Source organism: Lissotriton vulgaris, chromosome 2_2 (assembly GCF_964263255.1).
Source record: "Lissotriton vulgaris chromosome 2_2, aLisVul1.2, whole genome shotgun sequence".
In the NCBI taxonomy this organism is placed as follows: domain Eukaryota; kingdom Metazoa; phylum Chordata; class Amphibia; order Caudata; family Salamandridae; genus Lissotriton; species Lissotriton vulgaris.
This window is the reverse complement of record NC_141688.1, coordinates 105,146,947-105,174,351: the sequence shown is the minus strand read 5'-3', so window position 1 is coordinate 105,174,351 and position 27,405 is coordinate 105,146,947. Positions and strand designations below refer to the sequence as shown.

General features: G+C 52.8%; 1 protein-coding gene across 4 annotated transcripts in view; it reads left to right on the top strand.

Moving 5' to 3' along the window:
- The window catches only part of SLTM (SAFB like transcription modulator), a 225,770-nt gene that overhangs the window by 183,818 nt on the left and 14,547 nt on the right, over nucleotides 1-27,405 (top strand). For all 4 annotated transcript variants that reach the window (XM_086959379.1, XM_086959378.1, XM_086959377.1 and 1 more), the window contains one exon: nucleotides 8,719-8,867. In XM_086959379.1, coding sequence (XP_086815505.1) covers nucleotides 8,719-8,867 — 149 coding nt within the window. The remainder of the gene's footprint in view (nucleotides 1-8,718; nucleotides 8,868-27,405) is intronic.

Sequence of the window (27,405 nt, the reverse complement as noted above, 5' to 3'; positions counted from 1 at the left end):
TGCTCCCCTTCGGCCTTACCAGCGCCCCACGGGTGTTCACGAAGGTGATGGCGGTGGTCGCAGCCCATCTGCGCAGGCAAGGGGTGTCAGTCTTCCCCTACCTCGACGACTGGTTGTTGAAGGCGGGCTCGCCCCAGACAGTCGTCAGCCACCTCCAGACTACGGCCGACCTCCTGCACTTGCTGGGGTTCTCCATCAATGTGCCGAAGTCACACCTGTGTCCCTCTCGGAAGCTCCTTTTCATCGGAGCGGTTCTCGACTCGGCGCAGTTTCGGGTTTACCCACCCGAGCAGCGGGTTCGGGATATTCAGGCTCTGATTCCTGTCTTCGGGCCGTTATCCCGGGTCTCGGTCAGGTTGACGCTGCGGCTTCTGGGACTGATGGCCTCCTGCATCCTTCTGGTGCGTCACGCCAGGTGGCGGATGCGGGCTCTGCAGTGGGACCTGAAGTTTCAGTGGGCCCAGCATCAGGGCAACCTGTCCGATCATGTCCTGATCTCGGAGGGCACTGCGAGACAACTGCAGTGGTGGCTCACGGACCGCGACTGGGTCAGTGGCAGACCCCTCTCTCTACCCCAGCCGGAGCACGTAGTTGTGACGGACGCGTCCCTCCAGGGCTGGGGAGGCCACATGGGAGAGGCGGAGATCAGAGGCCTCTGGTCTCCGGCGGAGTCCCGGCTCCACATCAACCTTCTGGAGCTGCGGGCGATTCGTCTTGCACTGAAGGCATTCCTCCCCTCTGTCAGGGGGAGCGTGGTGCAAGTGTTCACCGACAACACCACCGCCATGTGGTACTGCAACAAACAGGGCGGTGTGGGGTCGTGGACCCTTTGCCAGGAGGCTCTGCGCCTCTGGCAGTGGCTGGAACATCAGGGCGTGACTCTGGTGGTTCAACACCTGGCAGGTTCTCTGAATGCCAGGGCGGACGAACTCAGCCGCCGGTGCATGATGGATCACGAATGGCGTCTGAACTCGGACGTGGCGCAAGGTCTCTTTCGACAGTGGGGAGAGCCTTGGTTAGATCTATTCGCCACAGAAGAGAACGCGCAATGTCAGCAGTTCTGCGCGTTGGAGTTTCCAAGGCGGCACTCGCTCGGAGACGCTTTTCGTCGCGAGTGGAGCTGCGGCCTGTTGTACGCCTTTCCGCCTATACCACTTCTGCCCAGAGTGCTGAAGAAGATCAAGCGCGACCGGGCCCAGGTTATCCTTGTGGCTCCGGACTGGGCTCGAAGATACTGGTATCCCGAGCTACTCAGCATGTCAGTCGATTCCCCGATTCGTCTGCCTCTTCGGGAGGACCTTCTGTCGCAACAGCAGGGGACGGTCCTGCACCCGAACCTGTCCAGTCTCCACCTACAAGCTTGGAGATTGAGCGGCGGCAGTTGAGGCCATTTGACTTGCCTCCCGAAGTCTGTGACATCATTCTGGCAGCCAGGCGTCCCTCCACTAAGTCGGTATACGCCTGCCGGTGGAATAGATTTGTGGCATGGTGCGCAGCAAAGGCTGTGGATCCCCTCTCTGCACCCCTTTCGGAAGTGCTGCTCTTTCTTCTTTCCCTTGCCCAGCAGGGCTCTGCTCTGGGCACTCTTAAAGGGTATCTCTCTGCTCTTTCAGCCTTCTTGAGGCTACCTGATCAGCCTTCTTTGTTCAAGTCCCCTATAGTGAGTAGATTTCTGAAGGGCATCACACACATGTTCCCTCCTGTTCCCTTCGTGATGCCCCAGTGGGACTTGAACCTTGTTCTCACCTATCTGATGTGTGCTCCCTTTGAGCCACTTCATAACTGTCCTCTTCGCCTCCTTACGCTGAAGACGGCCTTCCTGGTTGCCATCACCTCTGCCAGGAGAGTGAGTGAGCTCCAGGCTCTTTCTTCTTCTCCGCCTTTCCTGTCTGTTCACCCTGATAAGGTGGTGTTGCGTACACGACCTTCCTTTCTGCCCAAGGTTGTCACGGCCTTCCACATCGGGCAGTCCATCACCTTGCCCACCTTCTTTCCGCCTCCGCATCCCTCGAAAGAGGAGGAGAGGCTCCACCGTCTGGATCCAAAACGTGCGCTCTCCTACTACTTGGACCGCACTCGCCAATTCCGGGTGGATGACCAACTCTTCGTTGGTTACGTGGGCGCGAAGAAGGGAAAGGCTGTACACAAGAGGACCATCTCCAGGTGGATCATCTTGTGCATCCAAGCATGCTACTCCATGGCGAGGAAGGAGCCCCCGGCTGGATTGCGGGCTCACTCCACTCGGGCCACGGCAACGACAACTGCCTTGGGCCGCGGTGTCCCCCTGCAGGACATCTGTCAGGCAGCCACGTGGGCCTCGCTGCACACGTTCGCAAGACACTACTGCCTGGACAGTCAAGTCCGGAGGGATGGCTTCTTTGGCCGTTCCGTCCTCCAGGACTTTCTGGTGTGATATTGGTTCGCAGACCCACCACCACGGGGTTGGTATTGCTGGGGTATCTATTCTAAGGTAAGGAATCTATCACTAACGTGTCTCTTTCAGATGCACAAGTTACTACTTGTGTAACGATATATCTGTAAGAGACATTAGTTAGTGATAGATTCCTTACCGCCCTCCCATCCTCCCCGTTCTGCGAACCGATATTTAGGGTTAAGGTCATCCCCTTTCAGGGCCCTAGTTTCATGGCACCAGTGTTAGTTCTCTCATGGCTCTGCGTATCTGGCGCGGAAAAGCTGTGTTATCAGAACTGACGTCAGCGCGCATGGGCGCCGTCTATATACTCCGATGACGTCATCCCGGCGCTCACGACGCCGACGACGGACGCGGAGCCGCAGACGACGCCTAACAGCGCGCAGGGGTATTGCTACGCAAAAATTTCCGGATCCAGTCTGACGCCTGGGGATATTCTAAGGTAAGGAATCTATCACTATCTAATGTCTCTTACAGATATATCGTTACACAAGTAGTAACTTGTGCTACACGCCCATCCGCCTCCCCTGATACCTTTATCTGAAAGAAACACGTTAGTATTAGATTCCTTACCTTAGAATATCCACAGGCGTCTGACTGGATCCGGAAACTTTTGCGTAGCCGTACCCCTGGTCGTCGGTAGGCGTCTGTAGCTCCGCGTCCGTCATCGGCGTCATTTGCGCTGGGATGACGTCGCCCTCGCGCGCCGACGTCAGTTCTTCTTCTTTTTTTCAGCACCAGCTAAGCCCAGATCCGGAGAATTAGTACCCTTTTAGTCATTTTTTGACTAAACTTTGATCTTTTTGATCTGTTTTTGAGTCGATTGACTACGACTGTGCCGGTAGGGATGCCCGGGTTCAAACCCTGCTCCAAGTGCAGCCGATTGATGTCGGTTACCGACCCCCATCGCCAGTGTCTTCAGTGTCTAGGCCTTGACCGCGACGACCGAACCTGCTCCGACTGCTGGGCCCTGACGTCCAAGGCTAGGTGGGAGCGGTCCCGCAAGCGGCTTTAGCTCCGGCAGTCGGCCCGCGCGTTCGAGGTCCCGGTCCCACAGGAGGTCGAGGGACCGGTCGCGGGGTCGGAGCTCTCACAGCTCAGTCTGCATCGGTCTTCGGGATCAGGATCCTCAGGTAAGAGGCATGAGAGGTCAGAAAGGCGTCATCACTCTTCCGGCCCACCCAGACGCTCGCGCGACGTGGCCGGGGGTTCGGGTGACAACACCCACGCGGCTCCGGTGTCACGGGCGGCGCGGCCTGCCCTATACCTTCCGGTCCCGGAGCATGACGCGATGCTGGAGGAGATTGAGCGCTACCTCATGGCCATGAGGTCTCTCTCCTCCGCCGGGTTCCGCGGTGCCTTCGGGCCCAGCGGCCCCAGCTGGGGGGGCCTAGCGGGTCGGGTGCTTCGGCCGCCAGCAACTTCGGTCCCAGGCGCCGTAGGCCCTCACTGGATCCTGGTTGACCTCACCGGCCCCTAGGGTGTCGACGCCGTCCCCGATCCTGCCCCGCTCTAAAAGTCCTTTGGAGATTTTTACTTCCACGAACCGGCCCCATCCTTCTGCATACCAGGAGATGGGTGACTAGGGGGATTGGGAGGGGTCTGAGGACCCTCTGGCACGGGAGTGTCAGTCTCAGCAGGACTGGACAGGTGAGCTTGGGAATGCCAGTGGGCTGGACACCTCGCCAGACACTGGTTTTGTCTCCCCTCCCACCGTGGCTTCGGAGGAGGGGGCTGCCTATAGTGTGGTGCTGGTGCTGATGCGGGCAGTCAAGGCAATGGGCCTGGAGCTCCCCATCGCGGCCGTGAGGACTAACCTCCTCACTGAGGTCCTTAAACCGCAGTCAAGCTCGGCTGAGCCTCTGCTGCCGTTTAATGAGGCCTTGTCAGACATTCTTTTGGGCACTTGGTCCAAGCCCGCTACAGGTCAACCTGTAGATGGGAACGTGGCCAGACGCCACCGCCTGGCTCCAGGCGACCCTTGCTTCCTGTCCACCCACCCCACCCCCGAGAGAATTGTCATCCAGGCCTCCAACTCCCAGACCGCATTCCTGACTGTCCCGCCCGATCGGAAATCCAAGAGGTACGAGCAATACGGTAAAGTATTTTCCCTGAGTTTGGGATTGCGGTCAATCAACACCGCGTGCCTCTTGGGCCGCTACACCCACTCTCTGTGGTACACGGTTGCGGACGTGCTGCCAGAATGTCCAGCGGAGGTCAGGACTAAACTCACCCAAGCCCTTGCGCAGGGTTGTGATGCAGCACGGTTTTCTATTCAGTGTGGGCTGGATACCACCGACTTGCTGGGCAGAGCGATGGCAACAATGGTGGCGATTCGTCACCACGCCTGGTTGAGGTCCGCCAACTTTTCGGCCGATGTCCAGAACACTCTTATGGACATGCCGTTCGATGGCAGTCTCCTTTTCGGTGACAAGGCAGACCATGCGCTTGAGTGCTTTAAGGATTCCAGGGCTACGGCCAAGTCCTTGGGCCTCTCGGCCCCAAGCCAGCAAACTGGTGCCTTTCGTGGCCAAGGAAGGGGCGCTCCCACACGTGCTGCCAGCCACGCACCGCAGACTAACTTCTAACGCAGTGGCGGCCGTGGAAACCCCTGTGGCGGCGATCAGGGACAACGGCGAGGCCAGTCCACACCTTCCCCCCCGCAGCATCTGCCTCTAAAGCCTCCTAGTCGATGCTTTCGGGCCCCAGTGACGCCAGTGGGGGGCAGGGTTCGCCATCACCACTTCCACTGTCACTTCGGTCAGGTGGGTGTTGCAAATCGTCCGAAAGGGCTACTCCCTCCCCTTTGAGACGACCCCTCCAGCCATACCACCGCGTGTCGGGGGACCACTTGCAACTTCTGCAAGAGGAAGTTACGGCCATCGAGCGTGTTCCTGGGGTGGAAGTAGGGTGTGGTTGTTACTCGCACTTTCTGGTACCCAAGAGGGGCAATGGGGGCCTACGCCCTATCTTGGACCTACAGAACGTCAACTGCTTCCTCAGGAAAGAGGTTCAAGATGCTGACACTGGCTCAGGTCTTAGCTGCCCTGGACCCAGGAGACTGGATGGTAGTGTTGGACTTGCAGGACGCTTATTTCCACATTCCTGTCCTGCCAGCCCACCGGCGCTAGCTGCGGTTCACGGTAGGCCGCGAGCACTCTCATTTTACCGTGCTCCCCTTCGGCCTTACCAGCGCCCCACGGGTGTTCACGAAGGTGATGGCCGTGGTTGCAGCTCATCTGCGCAGGTTAGGAGTTTCAGTCTTCCCCTACCTAGTAGACTGGTTATTGAAGGCGGGCTCGCCCCAGACAGTCTTCAGCCACCTCCAGACAACGGCAGACCTCCTGCACCAGCTGGAGTTTTCTATCAATGTGCTGAAGTCACACCTGTGTCCCTCTCAGAAGCTCCTCTTCATCGGAGCGGTTCTCGACTCTGCCAGTAGTCAGTGGGCACCAGGAGGGCACCGGATGGTAGCCACCTCGACTAGGTGAGTGGGTGACACTGTGTTCGCAGATCTCACGGACCAGGAGGCGTTGTCGGAGACCAGGATGGAGGAGCAAGCTGTCCCACGATGGATGAAGCTGTCGGCGTCGCTGGACCCAGGATTGGGCAACAAAGCCTTGGCAAATTAAAGCACACGCAGTGGACTCAAAATGGCGTCTGGAGTGGACCAGGAGGGTCCGGGTGCCTTTCTTGAAGAAGGAAGCAAGGGCCAGTCTGGAGCAACCAGACCAGCAGCAGTGATGTCGTCGGGCGTCGTGAAGAAGGCCACAAGCCAGCCGGCTAGTAGCCACACCGCGCGGTGAGCACGCAAAAGCAGAAGGGCCCCACGCAGATCGTGGAGATGCTGGAGGGCTGATCTTCGGTGCTGGAGCTGCTCAGGGTTGGGGCTTCTCGGACCCCAAAGCACTCACCAGTGGAGCACACGGTGGGCTTGTTGCAAAGAAGTTGTGCAGTCTTGGCGATCGTCGGTCCCTCGGTCTCGTCGCACTCACGGTTCTCAGCTTTGCTGTAGAGGTGAGTAGAGGTCAGAGGTGCCAGGGAAGCCGGGTCTCGTCTAGCTGGGTCGTCGGATTCGTGAAGGACTTGCAGCAGACCGCAGTGTTCTTAGGATGGTGCCCGCTTGATGCAGGGTGACTACTCCTTAGCCACAAGGGAGAATCTTGAAGAAGAAATCTTGATATCCTTTCGAAGAAAGTCGTGTCTTGATTCCAAAGATGATCTAATTTGAACAGGGGGCCCGCTCCCATCTTTATACTAAAAAAGGGGGCTGACCCGGTGACTAGGTCCTGCCTATGGGTGGGACTAGGAGGGGGGTGGTTACACCCCTCTGCCATGCCGGACTTTCCCCAGGCCAGGGGCTGGTGTGCCCCTGGAACTGGTTCTGACCGGCCTATGCGTAGTGAGCACCGGGGTGCCACTCAGCAGTCACCTTCCTGTAAAGCCCTGCCTACCCAGGATACACAAAACCATGTCTGGGACGGTGCTAGCACCGCCCCTGACAGGAAACCCTTTGTCCAGGCTCCCCTCGCTGGAAGGACTCCCAGCTGCAGGGGGTCAGACTCGTGTCTGTGGTGGCAGCATCCATTTTGTGGAGCTGAGGCTTCGTTTAACTTTAACCGGGGTTCAGTTACATACATGTCGTGTCCCTCTAGAAGGGTGGAATGCTAACCCCGTCGCCAGAATTGGCGAGGGGTTAGTATTCCAATTCGTATGACACCTTACTCGACATGTTTTGATAAAGCAATACCAAAGATAGCATTTAACCGCGAGGATTATAATGCACTTAAGAGTATATGGTATGCGATATCATGGGACAGCTATTAGGACTTGGTTCCGCAAGCTGCAGACAGGCTCAGCTCATGCCAGAGCACCATCTCACACGATTCCAAGCACTCTGCCTTCAGGATTGTTAAGGCCTGCCATAGGAGTGACTGATAGGAATCTGTGTGTCCATTTTAGGGTTAGATATAGGTATACTATATCTACAGCAAAGGGTGATTACACGACTTTGCCCCAGCTGTCATGCAGCCAGTTGTGTCCAATTTAGGAGGCCAGCCAGGGGTGGCATAATACATGCTGCAGCCCCTGGTAGGCCCTGGGTACACCTATGCCCTGAGTTACAGGGTCTGATAAGGTGGCCCAGTACCAATTGGAAATGCACCTAAGGTACATGGAATCCATTTTACAGAGAGCAGTAGGCCTGGGGTCCTGATTGGCAGGGTCCCAGGTCGACTATGTCAAAAACCAGCTAAAACACAGGGCAAAAAGTTGGGGGCAACCATAGTCCGGATGTACCTTCCTACACCAAGCCATCATGGAACTTGTATTGTAGAGTTTACAGCCCAGGCAGGGTGCCATGTCAACTGTAGTTTTTTCCTTCACAGAGGCATGCAGTGGCATGATCTTAGTGAGGTGGTAGTAGCAGGTGACCCTCTTCATCTCCCAGGCCCTAGGTGCCCAGGTTCCACTTACCAGGGACTTGGGGTAAAAGTCCCAGTTGTGCAGAGGTGTTCGGGAAGAGGAACTGGGTATCTGGTTGGAAGGGACCCTGTGCACTAGTCAAAACCAAGCAAAAATTGGGGAGGACTACCATGTCAAGCTTCAGTTTCTGATATTTAAGTAGTTATTCTGCTCTTAGTTAATGTCCTGCTCTGCATCAACACCCACTAACAGTAGGAAAAGCTTTATCTAATACTTTAATATCCAGTTGCTAGATTATGGGATTATGTACAGCATGTGAATGTAGATCTTCGAGCTCAAAAGTTTCACTAGTTTAATCGATCCTTAGATTGATAGCCCTACCATTTGAAATTGAGGGGAGCTATTGGTGTGAATGTTCTTCCAAGTAAGGTGTAATTGATACAGTAATTCCATACTATCCATATTAAATGATGTGCAGATGCGGACTGTTTACGTGCTTATTGAAGTAGAGCTTTTAACTGTCTTGGCTTCTTTTTGTCTTTCACTATAGTCCAAATCACGCTGCTTTTGTCCAGTTTAGGGCGAGCCCTGGACTGTAGGTCGCCAGTATTATCCATTCTTAACAAAATTATTGCATTCGTACCTGTTGAAGTTGAGATTTCGCTTGTTTATACTATATTCCTTTGTATTTTTTTTACCAGCTTTTTCAGTGGTAAATTTTGAGGTTTTTTTTGTTGGATTAACTATGCTGACTATACCCTCATTGGCATAGTTATGCGTGTGAATGCATGAAATACCGTATCCAGCTTTATATTGTGGACATTGAGCTGATAATCGACAATAATTGCATTTTGTCTTCACAGCATTTTGATGCTAGACATGTTGTTGAGCGCCATGCTCAGGAAGTTCTTGGTCCAAGAAAGGAATGGCATGCACCAACAGTGCAAGCAGTTTTTCCTGATGCAAGGAGAATGGGAGATGGTCGAGGTGGTGTGATGCCTCAACATGCAAGGTACAGTAGTTTCAAGATTTCAAGACATGCCTATAATTATAAGCTATTATCCTAGTGTTTCAATTTTCGTCTAGCATGAAGTAAAACTTGCTGCGACAGGCCTCCACGAAAGTCCTTCAGCAGCTGAACTTTATATTCTTGGGTAAATCTTTACCATACATGTATACAGCTGAGAAACTATTTCAGTATTTTTTTTTTTAACCCCTTCCGTGCTGTGGTTTTGAGTGGTCCCAGTCTTCACACACATGTTGTGACGTCCTGGGGCTGTCTGAAGCACACAAGGGTTTAATAGAGCTTTCTTTTGCAGCATGAATACTTTTCTGGATTCACATGCTGGGCATTATTCTGCCATATAGTGATTGGGTCTGGAATAGTCTGTTTTTCTTATTTCTGGGAGTTTTCGACCACCATTTGGTGCCAGGTAAATCCCCCTGAGTTACGTCAGACGGTGCCCTGGAGGAGGTTGTGCATAGTAGCCATCTCCCGAATTTTTTTAAAAAATTTTTAAGTATATATTTTTTCTGCCGTTGGGTCTGGAAGCCAAAGGGGATGCTCCAAAGATTTACAGAAAATCACTGAAAGTACATTGAGATTTCGTCTAAAAAAAATATGCGTTGGACATCACTTTCAACCGGAGAACACAACTTACCTCCTGGGACGACAACTTCAATACCGAACACCCCCATTGTGCATACTGTTGGACAAATGGCGAGGTAGGGGCTATGGATAATACCCTTCAAAATTCTGCCCAGCTCGTGCCACCACAAATTCGCACAACGCAGTGTTCGAGGCATGTGGGCTGCTAAATTCATATCTTTGCATTAGATCGCCACCTAGTGTTGGGTCCGGATGATCGCACATTGTTGTCCTGGAAGAGTCTTCGAAGTATCCTGAGATGGGTGGCTCCTCCCCTGGACTACAGTGCGCATGGGCATCGGCTCCATCCCCAGATTGTTTTTTTCCGCCATTGGGTTCGGATGCGGTCTCGACGTCTCTCCGTCGGAACCGAATAAACATTTTTTTTTTCACGGCCTAAAGGCTGGGTTCTTAACGTCGGTATTGTTTGCGTACGGTCTCGAGTTTCTTCCGTCTCCCGGAGCCGGAATCACCGGAGTTTCTTACAACTCTTCGGACATCGAGGCCTTCTCATCGCGACTCGACACTAAGTTCCCAACATGGAGCGGAGTCCGTTTAAACTCTGCCCGCTCTGTGGGTCCAAATACCCACATATAGACGTACACCCGGTATGTAATAAGTGCCTTTCGCCAGACCATGACGAAGGAAGTTGCCGGGCCTGTGCGAAGTTCAGGTCGAAGAAGACTCTCACGATTCGGCGCGCGGTGCGCCTTGTGGCCAAGCAAACGGCCCCGGATCCAGATAACATCTTCGATGAACAAGAAGAAGAGGACCAGAGCCATCATCTTCAAATCTCCCCGCCTGAGACGGAGGTCGAGGCCGATCCGGAATATGACGACGACGGAGTCGTGGGTCAGGGCCTTGAATACGTCGACGAGGTAGGGGACGACGCCATGGTTTATGGGGCCGAGGAAGATAGCTCAGAGGACGAGCTATGCCCCGAAGTTGAAGAACATCACGAGGGGGTCGCGGGATCGCCTGTCGGCCTTACCCAAGACCCTGTAGCGCAAGCCACGGCCCCGCCTGTCGGCCCGGCCACGGACAAACTTGCTGCGCCTAGGGTTTCGAAACCGAAACTGAAAGCAACGGTCTCGACTACACCTAAAATGGCCGACCCGAAACCGAAACCGAAAGTGAAGGACTCGAACGTCCCTAAGATGGCGGTCGCTACGGCGAAAACAAGTAAGACGACGGCCTCATCGACTCCGTCGACCTCCGGTCCACAGAAGTCGAAGAAACACGGCGATTCCACAGGGTCGAAATCAGCGCCAGAGGAGAGATCCTCTAAGAAAAGTGGCACGCACAAGACAAGCTCGCCGGCGCCGGCGAAGCCTGCTAAAGCAACCGTCACAGCACCGGCTCCAGCGGGGACATCTGCGCTTCGCTCCAAGGACTCGGGGTCGGCGCCGTCCATCCCTCATAAAGACCTCCGGAACGTCGCATCCGAGGGCAAGGTCACCACGTCGGTGCCAAAGTCATCGGTCACCGACGCATCTCTCGTGGCCGCTTCGCTACAAAGAATTAAGGACAAGGTTCTTTCCTCGTCGACGCCAACGCCATCGACGCAGAAGGCGGCAGATGTCCCGGACAAGCCGGCAAGCAAGCTCCTCTTCCTTCTGCCTCCTAAGGTGGTGCCAAAGGCTTTTTCCTCTAAATCGACGCCAAAGAAGTCGGATTCTTCTACGGTGGGAACGTCTTCAGGTCAAGGGATCGACCCCGAAGAGGATTCGGAGTGTTTTATAGATGCGGACACGGGGAAGTTGACGCTTTACAAAAGAAAGATCACTTCGCAGCCGGTGGAATCCTACGTCATTCCTCTGAAGAAGAAGAAGTTTCCACAGGACGCCCCTGTCCTCATGGAACCTATTCTACCTCCTCAGGGAAGGAGCCCAACACCGTCTCCAGACCACTCTGACAGTGGGGACTATGGGGAAGATGAACAATACACGTTCCCAGTAAATGAACCTGATTCACAGCCAGATTCTTACTATGGCATTGGGGACCAGGGCAACCAAGACGTGGGGCAAGAGCCACAGTCCTTCGGTACACGTGCATCCCCTACGGAGGATTCTGCAGGTTTTCACGCACTAATGGAGAGGGCAGCTGCCAATCATGATGTGGACATGCATGCTGACCCAGTTGAGGAAGACTTTCTATTCGACACTTTTGCAGTGTCGGAAAGAAATGTAAAGACACTGCCTATGCTCAAAGGGGTCCTCAAGCACGCTGCGGACATCTTTAAAGAGCCTACCAGGGCGAGGGTGGTCAACCAACGTATTGAAAAAAAGTACAGACCAGCGCCTGCAGACCCTGCATACATTCGTGGACAGTTGCCGCTTGACTCCTTGGTGGTAGCAAACGCACGCAAGAGGGCCAACTCCCAAACAACGGGTGAAGCTCCTCCCCCGGATAAGGAGTCCAAGGTGCTAGAGGCAGGAGGCAAAAGAGTGGCTGCACAGGCTGCCACCTTCTGGCGTATTGCTAATACACAGGCACTACTGGCACGTTATGATCGTTCACATTACGACACACTAGAGCAGATTGTAGAACACCTGCCTCAGCAGTTTCAAGAGGGCACCAAAATGCTTATACAAGAGGGACAACTGATCTCCAACGCGGCCATTAAGTGCGCACTTGATGTCGCGGACACAGCTGCTAGGGCAGTTAACACCAGTGTCATGCTCAGAAGACAGGCTTGGCTCCGCATATCGGGGTTCAAACCTGACATTCAAACAACCATACTTAATCAACCAGTCAATCCGGATAGACTGTTTGGTCCAGATGTTGACACCACCCTGGAAAAGATTAAAAAGGACACTGAAACTGCTAAATCGATGGGGGCCCTACAATCTCAGCAGTTTCGGGGCAATACTTTTCGTCGCTCAGGTGCCCGTGGAGTCACCAGAGGACAGATGGGTCAACAGTCGCAGTTCCCTAGAGGTGGAGCACAGTCCTCGTACCCCAAACAAAACAAGAGGGGCTACAGGGGAAACAGCAACAAAGGACGTGGCAAAGGAGGCAACAACTCACGCTCCTCTGCCCCAAGCAACCAGTGACTCTCTGTCACTGCCCCCCGACCATTTAACACCTGTCGGGGGGAGAATACAGCAGTTCCTGCCCGTCTGGACCAACATCACCACAGACAGGTGGGTGCGACAGCTTATCCAGTACGGTTATTGTCTAGAGTTAAAGTCCACTCCACCCAACATTCCACCAAGGCAAAGACCTATGTCCGCAGAGCACTTGCACTTATTGCAGCAAGAAGTGTTGGTAATGCTGCAAAAAGGGGCAATCGAGCTCGTGCCGGTGGGGGAAGAAGGCACAGGGGTTTATTCCCTGTACTTCCTCATTCCAAAGAAGGATGGATCTCTGCGGCCAATTCTGGATCTCCGTCCCCTCAATCTGTACATACTGTCAGAGCATTTCCACATGCTTACACTGCAACAGATTCTTCCTATGTTAAACAAAGGAGACTTCTTAGCAACCTTAGATCTCAAGGATGCTTATTTCCACATTCCGTTACATCCGTCCCACAGGAAGTACCTCAGGTTCACTATCCAGGGCACGCATTATCAGTTCAAAGTCCTACCCTTCGGAGTCACAACTGCCCCGAGGGTCTTTACCAAGTGTCTGGCGACTGTAGCAGCGCACCTCAGGAGGCAGAACATCCATGTCTACCCCTACCTCGACGACTGGCTCGTTCAAGCCAGATCGGAACAGCAGTGCGCCGCGGACATGTCGACTACCATTCACCTCCTTCACGACCTGGGTTTCTCGTTGAATTACCCGAAGTCACACCTTCAGCCGGCTCACGTCCGGCAGTTTCTGGGAGCGACAATCAATACCCTGACGGCCTCGGCACAACCGAACCAGGTCAGGATAGACGGCATACAGACTTTAATCCAGAAGTTCAGACCGGGACACTCACTTCCAGCAAGAGTGTTCATGCAGTTGATAGGCATGATGGCCTCCTGCATCTTCATAGTCCCTCACGCACGGTTGCATATGCGCCCGCTCCAGGAGTGCTTAGCAAATCAGTGGACACAGGCTCAGGGACAATTAACAGACCTAGTGTTGGTTACCAGTCGGGCATACAACTCTCTGCATTGGTGGACTCCACACAACCTTTGCAAGGGCCGACTGTTCCAGGAGCCAGTGCCACAGGTTATCCTGACAACGGACGCATCTCTCCAGGGATGGGGAGCACACCTGCTAACTTACACAGTGCAGGGACTATGGACGACGCAGCAACAGAAGATGCACATCAACTATCTGGAACTGATGGCGATCTTCATGGCGCTCAAGTCCTTCATTGTACATCTGTGCAACAAGGTGGTGTTAGTCCGGACGGACAACATGACCGCGATGTACTACATCCAAAAACAGGGGGGCACCCACTCACCACAGCTGTCTCACCTGGCTCAGAGCATGTGGAAGTGGGCCATTCAGAGGAACATCTTCCTCATGGCAGAACACCTCCCGGGGAAGGACAATCAGATGGCGGATCTGCTCAGCAGATACAGTCATCAAATGCACGAGTGGGAGATACATCCATCGGTACTCCAGCCGTACTTCCAAAGGTGGGGGCGTCCAGACATAGACCTGTTCGCCACAAGGGAGAACGCAAAATGCCAAAGCTTCGCCGCCAGGTTCCCACACCCCCAATCGCAGGGCAATGCGATATGGATGAACTGGTCAGGCAAATTTGCTTACGCTTTTCCCCCGACACCCCTGATACCACTGGTGGCGAGGAAACTACGGCAACACTCCATGACACTCATCCTAGTTGCTCCAACGTGGGCGCGCCAGGCATGGTACACCACGTTCCTCGAGCTCTCAGTGGTCCCGCATCAAAGACTGCGCCTCACGCCCAGACTTCTGACGCAGAACCATGGAGAAATTCAGCATCCAGATCCGCAACAGCTCAACCTAGCGATCTGGCTCCTGAAGTCTTAGAGTTTGGATACCTGAACCTACCTCCTGAATGCATGAACATCATCAAGGAGGCAAGGAAGCCGTCAACCAGAGCATGCTATGCCGCAAAATGGAAGCGTTTTGTCATTTACTGTGCAAGCAATGACATAAACCCGCTAGATGCATCTATCCCTAACATCATTTGCTATCTGTTACACCTTTACAAGTCCAAACTAGCGTACACTTCTATTCGGATACATCTATCCGCCATCGCAGCTTACCTTCAAAATAGGCAGCATCTCTCAGTCTTCAGGGTCCCAGCCATTAAAGCGTTTCTTGAAGGACTGAAACGAGTCATTCCCCCAAGAACACCGCCAGCTCCCGTGTGGAACCTCAATGTGGTCCTCACCAGGCTGATGGGACCACCGTTTGAGCCAATGCACTCGTGCGAACTGCAATTCCTAACGTGGAAAGTTGCTTTCCTAATTGCCATTACGTCACTAAGACGCGTAAGTGAGTTGCAAGCACTCACGATACAGGAGCCTTTCATCCAGATTCATCCACATAGGGTGGTACTACGTACTAACCCCAAATTCCTTCCAAAGGTGGTGTCACATTTTCATCTCAACCAAACTATCGATTTGCCTGCATTCTTCCAAAACCCACAAACAGTGGCGGAAAGGATGCTCCATACCTTGGACGTACGGAGGGCATTGATGTACTACATAGACAGGACACAACACTTTAGGAAGACAAAACAACTCTTTGTTGCCTTCTCACCACAACACAAAGGCAACCCAATTTCCAAAGCAGGAATAGCCAGATGGATTGTTAAGTGCATCCAAATCTGTTATCATAAAGCCAAGCGCACTTTAACAATACCCCCAAAGGCACACTCCACACGCAAGTTGGGGGCATCCATGGCTTTCCTGGGAAACATTCCTCTAGAGGATATTTGCAGAGCAGCCACGTGGGTTACACCACATACCTTTACAAAACACTACTGTGTTGATGTACATTCCAAACAGCAAGCGGCTGTAGGGCAGGCTGTTCTCAAGACACTTTTTCAGGTTTCTGCAGCTGGCACGGGCAACCGCCGCTGATGGAGGGACTGCTATGTATTCTATGCAAAGATATGAATTTAGCAGCCCACATGCCTCGAACTGAATATGCTACTTACCAGTATGCATCTGTTCTTGGCATGTAGGGCTGCTAACATTCATATCGCCCACCCTCCTCCCCGGTGCCTGTCGCAGCTGCAGATATACTATTGTATTCAATCATTAGCATGGACATCCTTTACACTTGCCACTCCATCCTCTGCCACAATGGCTAAAAACAATCTGGGGATGGAGCCGATGCCCATGCGCACTGTAGTCCAGGGGAGGAGCCACCCATCTCAGGATACTTCGAAGACTCTTCCAGGACAACAATGTGCGATCATCCGGACCCAACACTAGGTGGCGATCTAATGCAAAGATATGAATGTTAGCAGCCCTACATGCCAAGAACAGATGCATACTGGTAAGTAGCATATTCAACACGTGTGCCACCTCTGCCTGCACAAGGACTGTGAGGTGTACCTGCCAAAGACCCTCAGGACATGCCGAAAGAGACCCACTACGCCACAATGTCCCAGGCACAGAATAAACCTTCCTGTAGAAAAAGGCGATTGAAGGCTACCTACGATCCAAAGAACCCCACAAAACCCTACCAAGGGACGCTAACTAGGGAAGATCGCTAGAGGTTCCAAAACTGAGGGTCGAGAATGAACCCCAGAAAGGAGTTATGCCACCCTCTAAAACCCCTCCCCCAAGGATTAAGTTCCTCCAATCAGAACTGACAGTTAAATTCAGAAATCGAGGAGCTTCTTCAAATCGAGGAGCTTCTTGAAATACAAGAAATAGAAACTGTTAAAGCAAGACCTTTTCAAAGGAAACTACACACCATGTTTGCTAGTTCCCAAACAAGACCTTTAACTAAGGCCCATCCTGGGCATAAGGTTCATAAATTCATTTTGACACAACTTTTCAAAATGGCTAATCCAAGAAATACCTCAAATTCAAAAGATTACATGGCAACCATAGATCTTATAAATCAGTTGGGGGAGGGAAGTATCATTTGTGCTGCTAACCTGGATTTTACAGGTAGCTGGTATGTCCCTTGGTAAAAAACCCTCATGCACGCGAGTAGATGTTATCTGGTAGCAGTATATCTTGGTTCTCCGCTATATTACTGTCGTGTCTGCATAATCATAGGGTTGGTATGCAGTCTCCACCTGGAGGTAGTAACCCAAGGTTAAAAGCAGTAGTGTCCAGTGATAAGTGGTGATTGTGAGATTAAAATAACTCTGACAGCCAGTTAACGATTATTATTCTGGATTCAAGTTAGCGGTGAAAATATAATAGATATGCGTGAAGAGAATTGTTAAGATTCTCACGCTATCAATTCTTGTGATATTAAAATGACCTTTTAATATCACGAGAATTGATCCCAGGGGAATGCCTGGGATTGCCTGGTCAAAAATTATGTGCCTATGCTTTTCCCCAGATACCACTGATGCGCAGGGTACTCTGCAAATGCAGAACCTGCAACAGGAATCTGATCCTGATGGCACCGCAGTGGGCCAGACAGTTGTGGTTCTCGCAAATAGTGGATATGGCACAGGGGCCACCTCACAAGTTCGGGAAAAGGAAAGACATGCAAAATGATGAGGTACTCTACCCAGAGCCAGAGAGCCTCTGCCTAGCGGCATGGCTCCGGAAGACAGTTTGCACATCGGAAACTGCCGAAGAGCACACTGCTGGTGCTACGAGAGGCAAGGAGACCTACCACACGGAGGTGCCATGTAGCAAAATGGAAAAGATTCACACACTGGTGTATCAAGAAGAAACTGCACAAGATGACAAGGGAATCAACGGTGCTAAAATATTAAACGCCTGCTAAAATCAAACCTAAGTTCCTCCTCGCTGAGGGTGTACCTAGCAGCGATAGTAGCCTACACGAGAGCAGAGACCAGAAAGAGCTTCTTTACATCACAAGTAGTAAAGAGATTCCTGGAAGGGGCTAAAAGGATTGCACCGCCAAAGAGGATGCCGCCACCGGTATGGAACCTTAATCTAGTACTAACAGAACTTATGAAGGTGCCCTTTGAGACCATCCATAAAGCCTCACTACAAATACTCACAATGAAGACCACCTGTCTAGTGGCAATTAACCTCGCTACGCAGGGTAAGCGAACTGCAAGCACTAACGCTACAAGAACCTTGCATCCAAATACACAATGACCGGGTGGTGATGAGAACGGACCCACTCTTTATGCCAAAGGTGGTGTCAAGGTTTCACATGAACCAGACAATACAAATACCAAGCTTCTTTCAGAAACCATCCACAAGCGGAGAGAGGGCACTGCAAACTCTGGAAGCTAAAAGGGCAGTAATGTATTACATGGAAAGAACTAAAGCACAGGAAAACAAAGCAGTTCTCTGTGTCCTTCGCAAGCAGTTTCCTGGGTAGATCAGTAACTAAGGCCACCATCGCACGGTGGATCGCACATACGATACAATTCTGCCACAAACAGGCAGGTCAAGAACTAACCGAGGGGGCACGACCCACTCTACCAGAAAAAAAGGAGCAACAATAGCCTTCCTGGCTAACACACCCATTCAGGACATACGCCTGCCAGCAACATGGGCTTCAGTGCACACGTTCACTAAGCGCTACTGCGTAGATATACAAATGAACAAGGAAGCACAAGTAGGACAGAGTGCTTCAACATATATTCAACAACCAACGCTCTACTTTCACCCAGCCGACACAAACATAACAAACCGCTACAAAGTCTATGCACAGCATAGTGAATCCAGAAAGATTCACGCTGCTAACAGAATAGTTTCTTACCTGTCGGTGTAGTTTTGCAGCTTGAAGATGTTTCTAGATTATCCAGTATTTGGGTGTCTTTCATAGATTCACATGCCTGAATCATTCCCCGTCGCCGAGACGGGAGCCTCCGGTACATAAAAAAGTAATGTCCTAAGGACATACATAGAGAATATAGGCCGAAGGGCCTCCCCTTTGGGGCCTTTCCACGTCCTTATGTAAAAAGGACCGAACTCTCATCGTTAGCCAATCAGCTCCGACCTCCCTCTAGAACCTTCCCGGGAGGAGCCTCAGTCCCTCAGATTTTCTACCGCACGTTGTGCTAGGGAGTCTCCAACCTGAGCTCTTCAGGTTTTTTCTTGCTTCGAAGTCTCAAACTTCTCTGGAAGTACCTTTGTTCAATAGAATAAATATCCTATCTTCGACTGCCGTCTCCCATGTCGGAATCCAATAAAAAGGCTTCATCCATGGCGGACTCGCAAAAGAAAGCCCTTCTCAGGGCCTGTCCCTCCTGCGGCAAGAAGCGGATTCAAGCGGAGGATAAGCACGATCTGTGCTTGTATTGCCTGTACCCTGACCACGTCTCTGACAAGTGTAGGGTGTGTAGAGCCTTCCCAAAGAAGACTGTAAAGGAAAGAGAGGCTCGCCTTCTCGAATGGCTCGACAGGCTTAAGGACCGAGACACTCTGGAATCTTCCGAGGGTAGTGTCTCCGTGTCCTCCAAAGTCTCCAAGAAGAGACCCAGGGAGCAGTCCCCTGGAGAGACAGACACTCCTCCCAAGAAGGCGCACAGGAAACCTTCGGAGGCACGTTCCACCACCTCCTCCGTGTCTGTTCGAGACGACCAGAGGTTCAAGAAACACGCTCCATCTACTAAGCGGACCACCTCGGTCTCGACCACAGTGTCGACCACTACGGCCTCATCGCCCTCCGCGACGGCCACAACGACCACCACTGCGTCCTCAGGCGCACCGGTCTCCTCTACCATTCCTCTGAAGTCTTCGTCCAAGACAAACACAGGACCATCGACGGTGTCCCCACTGTCTGCGTCATCGTCGCCTAAGAGGTCCAAGTCTACTTCAAAAGGTCCGCCTTCACCCAAGTAATCTCAAGTTGAAGGCTCTGCCACCAGTAAGTCGGCGGTTCACTTATCCCCGCAGAATTTGGTGCCATCAACACTATCGGAAGCGTTCAAGTCGCCAACCCAAACGGCGGGCGCGCCATCTTCACGCACGTCGTCGGAAGGGACCCCGGCGCCATCTTGGAAGGAATCCAGATTGGTCGAAGTCTCCATTCACTCAATTCCACCTTCCTCGGTTCCCCCAACGAAGGAGTTGACGCTCGAGCAGGAGCAGGTAGCACTGCAGAGTGAGGAGTCCGAGGAGGAACACCAGCCCGATCAGGCCACCTCCCTATCGGACGTTCACGAGGACCAGGAGGAAGTCGTGTATCAGGAACGTTCCGTAAGTGTCCGCACGGAAAACACCCCGATCTGTTTGCCCGTGTCTCTGGTCAACGATTTGCGCTGCCTAGTGCAGGACTATAAACAACGGTTCCCGGATGCCGACAGCGGAACCCAGGTGCCGGTCACCCAGGCGCAACCGTCTGCCTCGCGCCCTTCCGCTCTCCAGGCCCGACCTCGGAACCAACCCCAGCCTCGTGCTCGGCCCCAGCCTCAGGTAGAGGACTCCTCGGAGGAGGAGGAGACGGACTTGGAGGAAGGTGAAGTGCAAGACGTTGACTCGGACCACAGAGACGACGAGGCCGATGCTGCGTCATCACACCATTCGTCTACCCCGGCATCCCCGCGACCGCGCCAGTCTGAAGCGACGGACGTTTGGGGCTTCCACAAACTGGTGGACAGGGCACCTAAGAGGTTTCACATGGCGGTGGAATCCACGGAAACAGAATGCTTCCTCCATGATTTCAAGGAGCACAGCCAGAAGTCGGCCAAGTCTATTCCACTTATAGACTTTCTGTGGGAACAGGGCAAGAAGTTGATGCTCACGCCTGCCTCGGTGCCTGCGGTGGTTCCGCGCCTAGACAAAAAATATAAGGCCCCGATTACCGCGCCAGCCTGCCTGACCGGCCACCCCAAACCGGACTCGGTGGTGACTCAGGCGGCCCAAAAGCAATCCCGCAACCCATCCTCGCCGCTGTCTGCACCCCCAGACAAGGAAGGCAGGAAATTGGACACCATAGGCAAACGGTTCTCTACCACGTCCGCCATGACCATCAAAGTGGCAAATTCCATCGCCCTGCTAGGGCGCTACAACCGCCAGCTATGGGAAGACATTGCCCCCTACCTGCAGGACCTGCCAGCCACGGTCCAGGACGAAGTGAAAGCTCTCCTGGCGGAAGGACAAAACTCCGCTGCAGAGATCATCGACTGCGCCATAGACGCAGCCATGACGGGATTCCGCCAGTTGGCCGGGGCTGCCGTGCTCCGCCGCCAAGGCTGGCTCAAAGCAACGTCCTTTCGACAAGAGGTCCAATCTAAGGTGCTGGACATGCCTTTCGATGGTCAGTTTCTCTTTGGGGAGAAGATAGACGAAGCACTCCAGGCCATTAAGAAAGATACCGATACGGCGAGGGCTCTGGGCTCCCTCCAGTCCCGGAACCAGTCCTTTCGGGGGGGCCGCTCCAGAGGCCAGTACTCCTACAGAGGTTCCTACCAAAATCGGTCGTCCTACTCCTACGGCAACAGGAACCAGCCCCAGCACAAACAACAGAACCGACAGTCGTCCTATGGGAGGTCGTCCTTCAGAGGCAAATCCGCCAAGAAGGGCACTGGCGGCCGCCAGTGACCATTTACTACAGCCAGTCCCACCACCGTCTCAATCCTTTCGAATTGGAGGAAAACTGACCCACTTCCTCCCCAATTGGCGAAAAATCACTACGGATCGGTGGGTACTGCAAATAATTCAATTTGGACATTCCCTCGAAATTGTCAACACCCCTCCCAACACTCCTCCGCTGAAGCGTGCTCACAAACACCTGCACCTCCTTCTCAAGGAAGTATCCGCCATGTTGGTAAAAGGAGCCATCGAGAGGGTCCCGGCGTCCCAGAAGGGGACGGGATTTTATTCCCACTTCTTCCTAGTCCAACAGAAAGGGGACAAATGGAGACCGATCTTGGACCTCCGGGCGCTCAACGCCTTCCTGCGGAGTCAATCCTTCCGGATGGTAACGATCCAGGAGATCCTGGGAGCGCTGGAAAGGGGAGACTCGATGGTCTCCCTGGACTTACAGGACGCCTACTACCATATCCCCATCCTCACACGGCACAGGAGGTACCTGCGGTTCGAAGTAGCAGGCAGGCATTATCAGTTCAAGGTCTTGCCATTCGGCCTCAAATCCGCGCCACGTATCTTCACGAAGTGCTTGGCGCCGGTGGCAGCCTTCCTGCGACAAAGAGGTCACCAGGTGTTCCCCTACCTGGACGACTGGCTGGTGAAGGCGCCTTCTCCGAAGGGCGCGACCGCTTCCTCCAACGCCTGCAGCGCACTTTTTCAACAGCTGGGTCTGACGATCAACCTCAAAAAATCCTGCACTACTCAATCAACGAGGATCACCTTTCTAGGGCCTACCTTAGACACGGATTGCGCAAAGGCTTTCCCCTCGGAGGACAGGACCAACAAAATACTGTATCTGGCCGCGGCGGTGGCCAAGAAGTCTCGCATCAAAGTCCGGACATTCACCTCCCTGCTAGGGATGATGTCCTCCTGCATTCTCCTCATACCACACTGCAGGCTCCGCATGCGTCCACTGCAGGAGGCTCTGGCGAGGCAATGGAAACAGAGTTCCGGCTCGTTCGAGGACATTATCACGATCACACCGGCCATCACAAAGGCCCTTCTGTGGTGGAGAAACCGGAAACACCTGACGGCCGGCTTGCAGTTCCTCCTGCCGCCGGCACCTCTGGTCATCACGACAGATGCCTCCCTGGAAGGCTGGGGCGCTGTTCTATTGGACCTTCGAGTCAGCGGCAAATGGGAAGCCCAAGAGAAACAACTACACATCAACCTCTTGGAACTGAGGGCGGTGTATCTGGCTCTGCAGGCATTCCTGCCACGTATCGGAACTCCCCCGGTGCTCGTCAAAACGGACAACACCACGACGATGCACTACCTGAACAAACAAGGGGGAACGCGATCTCTCTCTCTCGAGAGAGAATCGCAAAAAATCTGGAACTGGTTGGTGGCCCACGGGCTCTCCCTCAAGGCGGAGTACGTTCCTGGGAAGGACAACACCATCGCGGACGCCCTCAGCAGGCAGACCTCTCTCTCCCACGAATGGGAGCTGAACGGCGACACAGTGGCCCACATCTTCTCGCAATGGGAGACCCCGAGGATCGATCTCTTCGCGACGGCAGGGAACGCCAAATGCCCAAGCTACGCAAGCTGGCATCCCCAACAGGGGTCGTTGGGAAATGCTTTTTCCATCGGCTGGTTCAGCGTGTTTGCGTACGCTTTTCCTCCGTTCCCGATGATACCGAGGCTCCTCAGGAAGATGAAGACGGAGCCGTGCACCCTGATCCTGATTGCTCCGTACTGGCCGAGACAACACTGGTTCTCGGACCTGCTTCGCCTTTCCATCAGGCCCCCGATTCACCTGCGACAACACCCGAACCTCTTAACGATGTCCGGAGGCCAGGTACACCACCCGAACCTCCGCTCGCTCAAATTATCGGCCTGGCTCCTGAGCACCGTGAGTTCGAAGACCTAGAGATCCCGCAGGACTGCAGGGCCGTACTAGCCAAAGCGAGGGCGGGCAGTACGAACAAGACCTACTCGCTGAAGTGGAAGAGGTTCTGCTTGTGGTGTTCGGAACAAGGCTTGCACCCTCTACGGGTCACCCCAGTACAGCTGCTACCGTACCTCCTCCACCTGGCTCAATCGGGGCTGGCTCACGCCTCCATTAAGGTTCATCTGGCTGCGATTTCTAGATTCACCAGGACCTCATCGGGACCTTCCCTATGGTCCAGTCGACTGATAAAGCAATTTCTGAAGGGGCTCTACAGATCCTTTCCGAGGCCTCGGAAAGACCCTCCAACCTGGCAGTTGAACTTGGTGCTCAACCAACTAATGAAACACCCTTTCGAGCCCATACACCGGGCCACTCTCAAACATCTCTCCTGGAAGACGGCACTCCTGCTCGCCCTGACGTCGGCCAGAAGGGTCAGCGAACTTCAGGCGCTGTCTATTCAGGAACCGTATCTCCAATTCAGGCACGACCGAGTGGTACTCAGGCCCAACCCTAAATTCATTCCTAAAGTGCCATCAGACTTTCATCTGAACGAACCAATTGTCCTCAAGTCATTTTTTGCGAACCCTTCCACAGCGGCAGAACGGGCGCTGCATTCCTTGGACCTTAAAAGGTGTCTCAAATTCTACTTGGACAGGACCAAAGAGGTCAGGAAGTCTTTTCAACTCTTTGTAGCCTACAGCAACCCGCGCATGGGTTTGCCCCTAACAAAACAGAGCATCTCCCGCTGGATTTCATCAGCGATTGCTTTCTGCCACGATCAGGCCGGACGGCCATTAACGGACCGAGTGGCTGCCCACTCTACCAGAGCGATGTCAACGTCAGCGGCGCTCTTCGCTGGAGTGACGATCCTGGACATCTGCCGAGCGGCGACCTGGAAGTCCCCGCACACCTTTTCCAGGCACTACTGCCTGGACATCGAACTGCAGAAGGACGCTGCAGTGGGACAAGCGGTGCTGCGCCATCTCTTCCAATAAGGTGAGCCTTACCTCGTCCCGCCATCCAGGTATGCACATTCTTCATGGTTTTTCTGCTATATGCATGACTGTATATTACCATGTTTCTCTCATGTTGTCTGTAATTTATGCAGGCCTGCTGGATGTGAGAATGTGCTTTACCACTATACATGTATAACTGCTGGCTACTCTGATTCAGGCATGTGAATCTATGAAAGACACCCAAATACTGGATAAGAAATGCGTTACTTACCTGTAACAGCAGTTATCCAGTATTGGTGTCTTTCATAGATTCACATGCAACCCTCCCGCCTCCCCGGTAAGGACTCACATACCTCTATGTCTACATTGCGACACCCTAGCTGGGTGCGTACGAAAATCTGAGGGACTGAGGCTCCTCCCGGGAAGGTTCTAGAGGGAGGTCGGAGCTGATTGGCTAACGATGAGAGTTCGGTCCTTTTTACATAAGGACGTGGAAAGGCCCCAAAGGGGAGGCCCTTCGGCCTATATTCTCTATGTATGTCCTTAGGACATTACTTTTTTATGTACCGGAGGCTCCCGTCTCGGCGACGGGGAATGATTCAGGCATGTGAATCTATGAAAGACACCAATACTGGATAACTGCTGTTACAGGTAAGTAACGCATTTCTTCACTAGCGAACTCACACACCTCCGCCAGAAAAATGAGGCCGGAGAGGAATGTGGAAATAAAAGGAAAAAAAGACTAACACTTTAAGAAACAGTGAAAATTAATTTACTTTAAGGAAGAACTTGAAAAAATTGCCAAGGATTCACGAACAAAACACAAACAAGTAAAAAAGATTCCGAAGATGGCGCCCAAAGGTGGGAGCTTTCGCATGAAGCGTGCCGACGTCACAGGAAGTACACCAGAAGGTGGGGCGTAGACGCCCACCTGGGCTACAAAAAAAGAAAAGACTACGATTCTGGACCCAACCACTAGACCGCGGAATAATCCACAGCATAGTGAATGCAGAAAGATCTTCAAGCTGCAAAACTACACTGACGGGTAAGAAACTATTCGTTCTCGCACAACGTATGACCGAACTATTTGAGCCCATACACAAAGACCTCAAACACATCACTTTGAAGACCGCATTCCTAATAGCCATTACATCCTTAAGAAGAGTACGCATTAACCATACAAGAGACATACATGCAAATCCATAAAGACAAGGGTATCATAAGAACTAATCCACAATTCCTACCAAAGGATGTCAAAATTATCACTTGAATCAAAGCATTCTCCTACCAGTCTTCAGATGGAAAGGAGCCTCCATACCCTGGATGTCAGGAGGGCTCTACAGTATATTTGACAGAACAGAGCAAGCTTGCAAAGGGAAACAGTTTGTAGCCTACTTGCATACTATCCAATAAATCTTTATTCGATTCACAAGGTGTATCATAAAAACACATAGTAGCAGTATATTTAAAAAGAACCAGAAGTATAAATCTATTAAACAGTCAATTTAAGATTATGTGAGACCTTTTATTTCTAGTTAAAACGGACCTAAAAAACCTTGCTAGTGCCGCACATGTGAACAAATTAAGAAGCAATTGCAGATATAAAAATGCCAGTCTACATTGCTTGAAGTTTAGAGATTTCAGTTTAGGAACAATAAAAGATCTCCTCGGATCTGTGTATAATTTACAGAACAGGATGTGACACTGAGGTACTAAAACAGTGACAAAGGCAACAATGGCTCGATGGGTAGTCCAAACCATCCAACTATACTATGCCGCCACAGGGAAAAGCCTAAGCGTGCAGCCAAATCAATCCATCAAGACATTTATAGAGCGCGCTACTCACCCGTGAGGGTCTCAAGGCGCTGAAAGGGGGGAGGGTGCTGCTACTGCTCGAACAGCCAGGTCTTGAGGTGTTTCCTGAAGGTGAGATGGTCCTGGGTCATTCGTAGGTGTGCGGGGAGGGAGTTCCAAGTCTTGGCTGCCAGGTAGAACGATCTTCCTCCGGCAGTGGTTCTGCGAATCTCTGGGACGGTGACGAGGTCGGCGGAGCTGGCGAGTGGGAGTGTAGAACGAGAGGCGGCTAAGGTATTCGGGGCCCGGGTCGTGGAGTGCTTTGTGTGCGTGGGTGAGGAGCCTGAATGTGATCCTCGTGTTGACTGGGAGCCAGTGCAGGTTTCTCAGGTGGGCGGATATGTGGCTGCTGCGAGGGATGTCGAGGATGAGTCGTGCTGAGGCGTTCTGTATGCGTTATAGTTGTTTCTGAAGTCTGGCAGTGGTTCCCGCGTATAGGGCGTTTCCGTAGTCCAGTCGGCTGGTGACTAGGGCCTGGGTGATGGTTTTTCTGGTTTCGATGGGGATCCACCTGAAGATTTTTTGGAGCATGCGCAGGGTGTTGAAGCAGGAGGACGAGACTACGTTGACTTGCTTGGTCATCATGAGGGAGGAGTCCAGAATGAATCCTAGGTTGCGTGCGTGGTCAGAGGGTGTCTGCAAGGAGCCCAGTGCTGACGGCCACCAGGAGTCGTCCCAGGCGGATGGGGTTTTTCCGAGGAGGAGGACCTCCTCTTGTCAGAGTTCAGCTTCAGGCAGCTGAGCTTCATCCAATCTGCGACTTCTTTCATTCCTTCCTGGAGGTTGGTTTTGGCGGCGGCTGGGTCTTTGGTGAGGGAGAGTATCTGCTGGGTGTCGTCGGCGTAAGAGATGATGTTGATGTGTTTGTGTGTGATGGCGGCGAGGGGGCTCATGTAGATATTGAAGAGGGTTTGGCTGAGCGAAGACCCTTGGGGTACGCCGCAGATGATCTCGATGGCCTCTGAGCAGAAAGGAGGGAGGCGGACTCTGGATTCTGTCGGAGGAACGAGGTGATCAAGTTCAGGGCCTTTCTTTGGATCCCAGTGGTGAAGAGGTGGGTTATTAGGGTGCGGTGGCATACGGTGTCGAAGGCTGCCGATGTCTAGGAGGATGAGGGCGGTTGTTTCTCCGTTGTCCATCAGGGTCCTGATGTCTGTGGCTGCGATGAGGGCAGTCTCGGTGCTGTGGTTGGCTCTGAATCAGGACTGGTATGGGTCGAGCGAGTTGTTAGTCTCGAGGAAAGCAGTCCGCTGTTTTTTGACTGTCTTCTCTATGATTTTGGCTGGGAAGGGAAGAAGAGAGATGGGGCGGAAGTTCTTGAGGTCTTTAGGGTCTGCTGTGGGTTTCTTCAGGAGGCGTTGATTTCTGCGTGCTTCCAGCTCTCTGGGAAGGTGGCTGACGTGAAGGAGCTGATTATGATGTTCCGGAGATGGGGGTGTGATGATGGTGTCTGCTTTGTTAAAGATATGATGGGGGCATGGGTCCGAGGGGGAGCCAGAGTGGATAGAGTTCATGACGTTTGTGGTGTCTTCAGTGCTGATGGGGGTCCA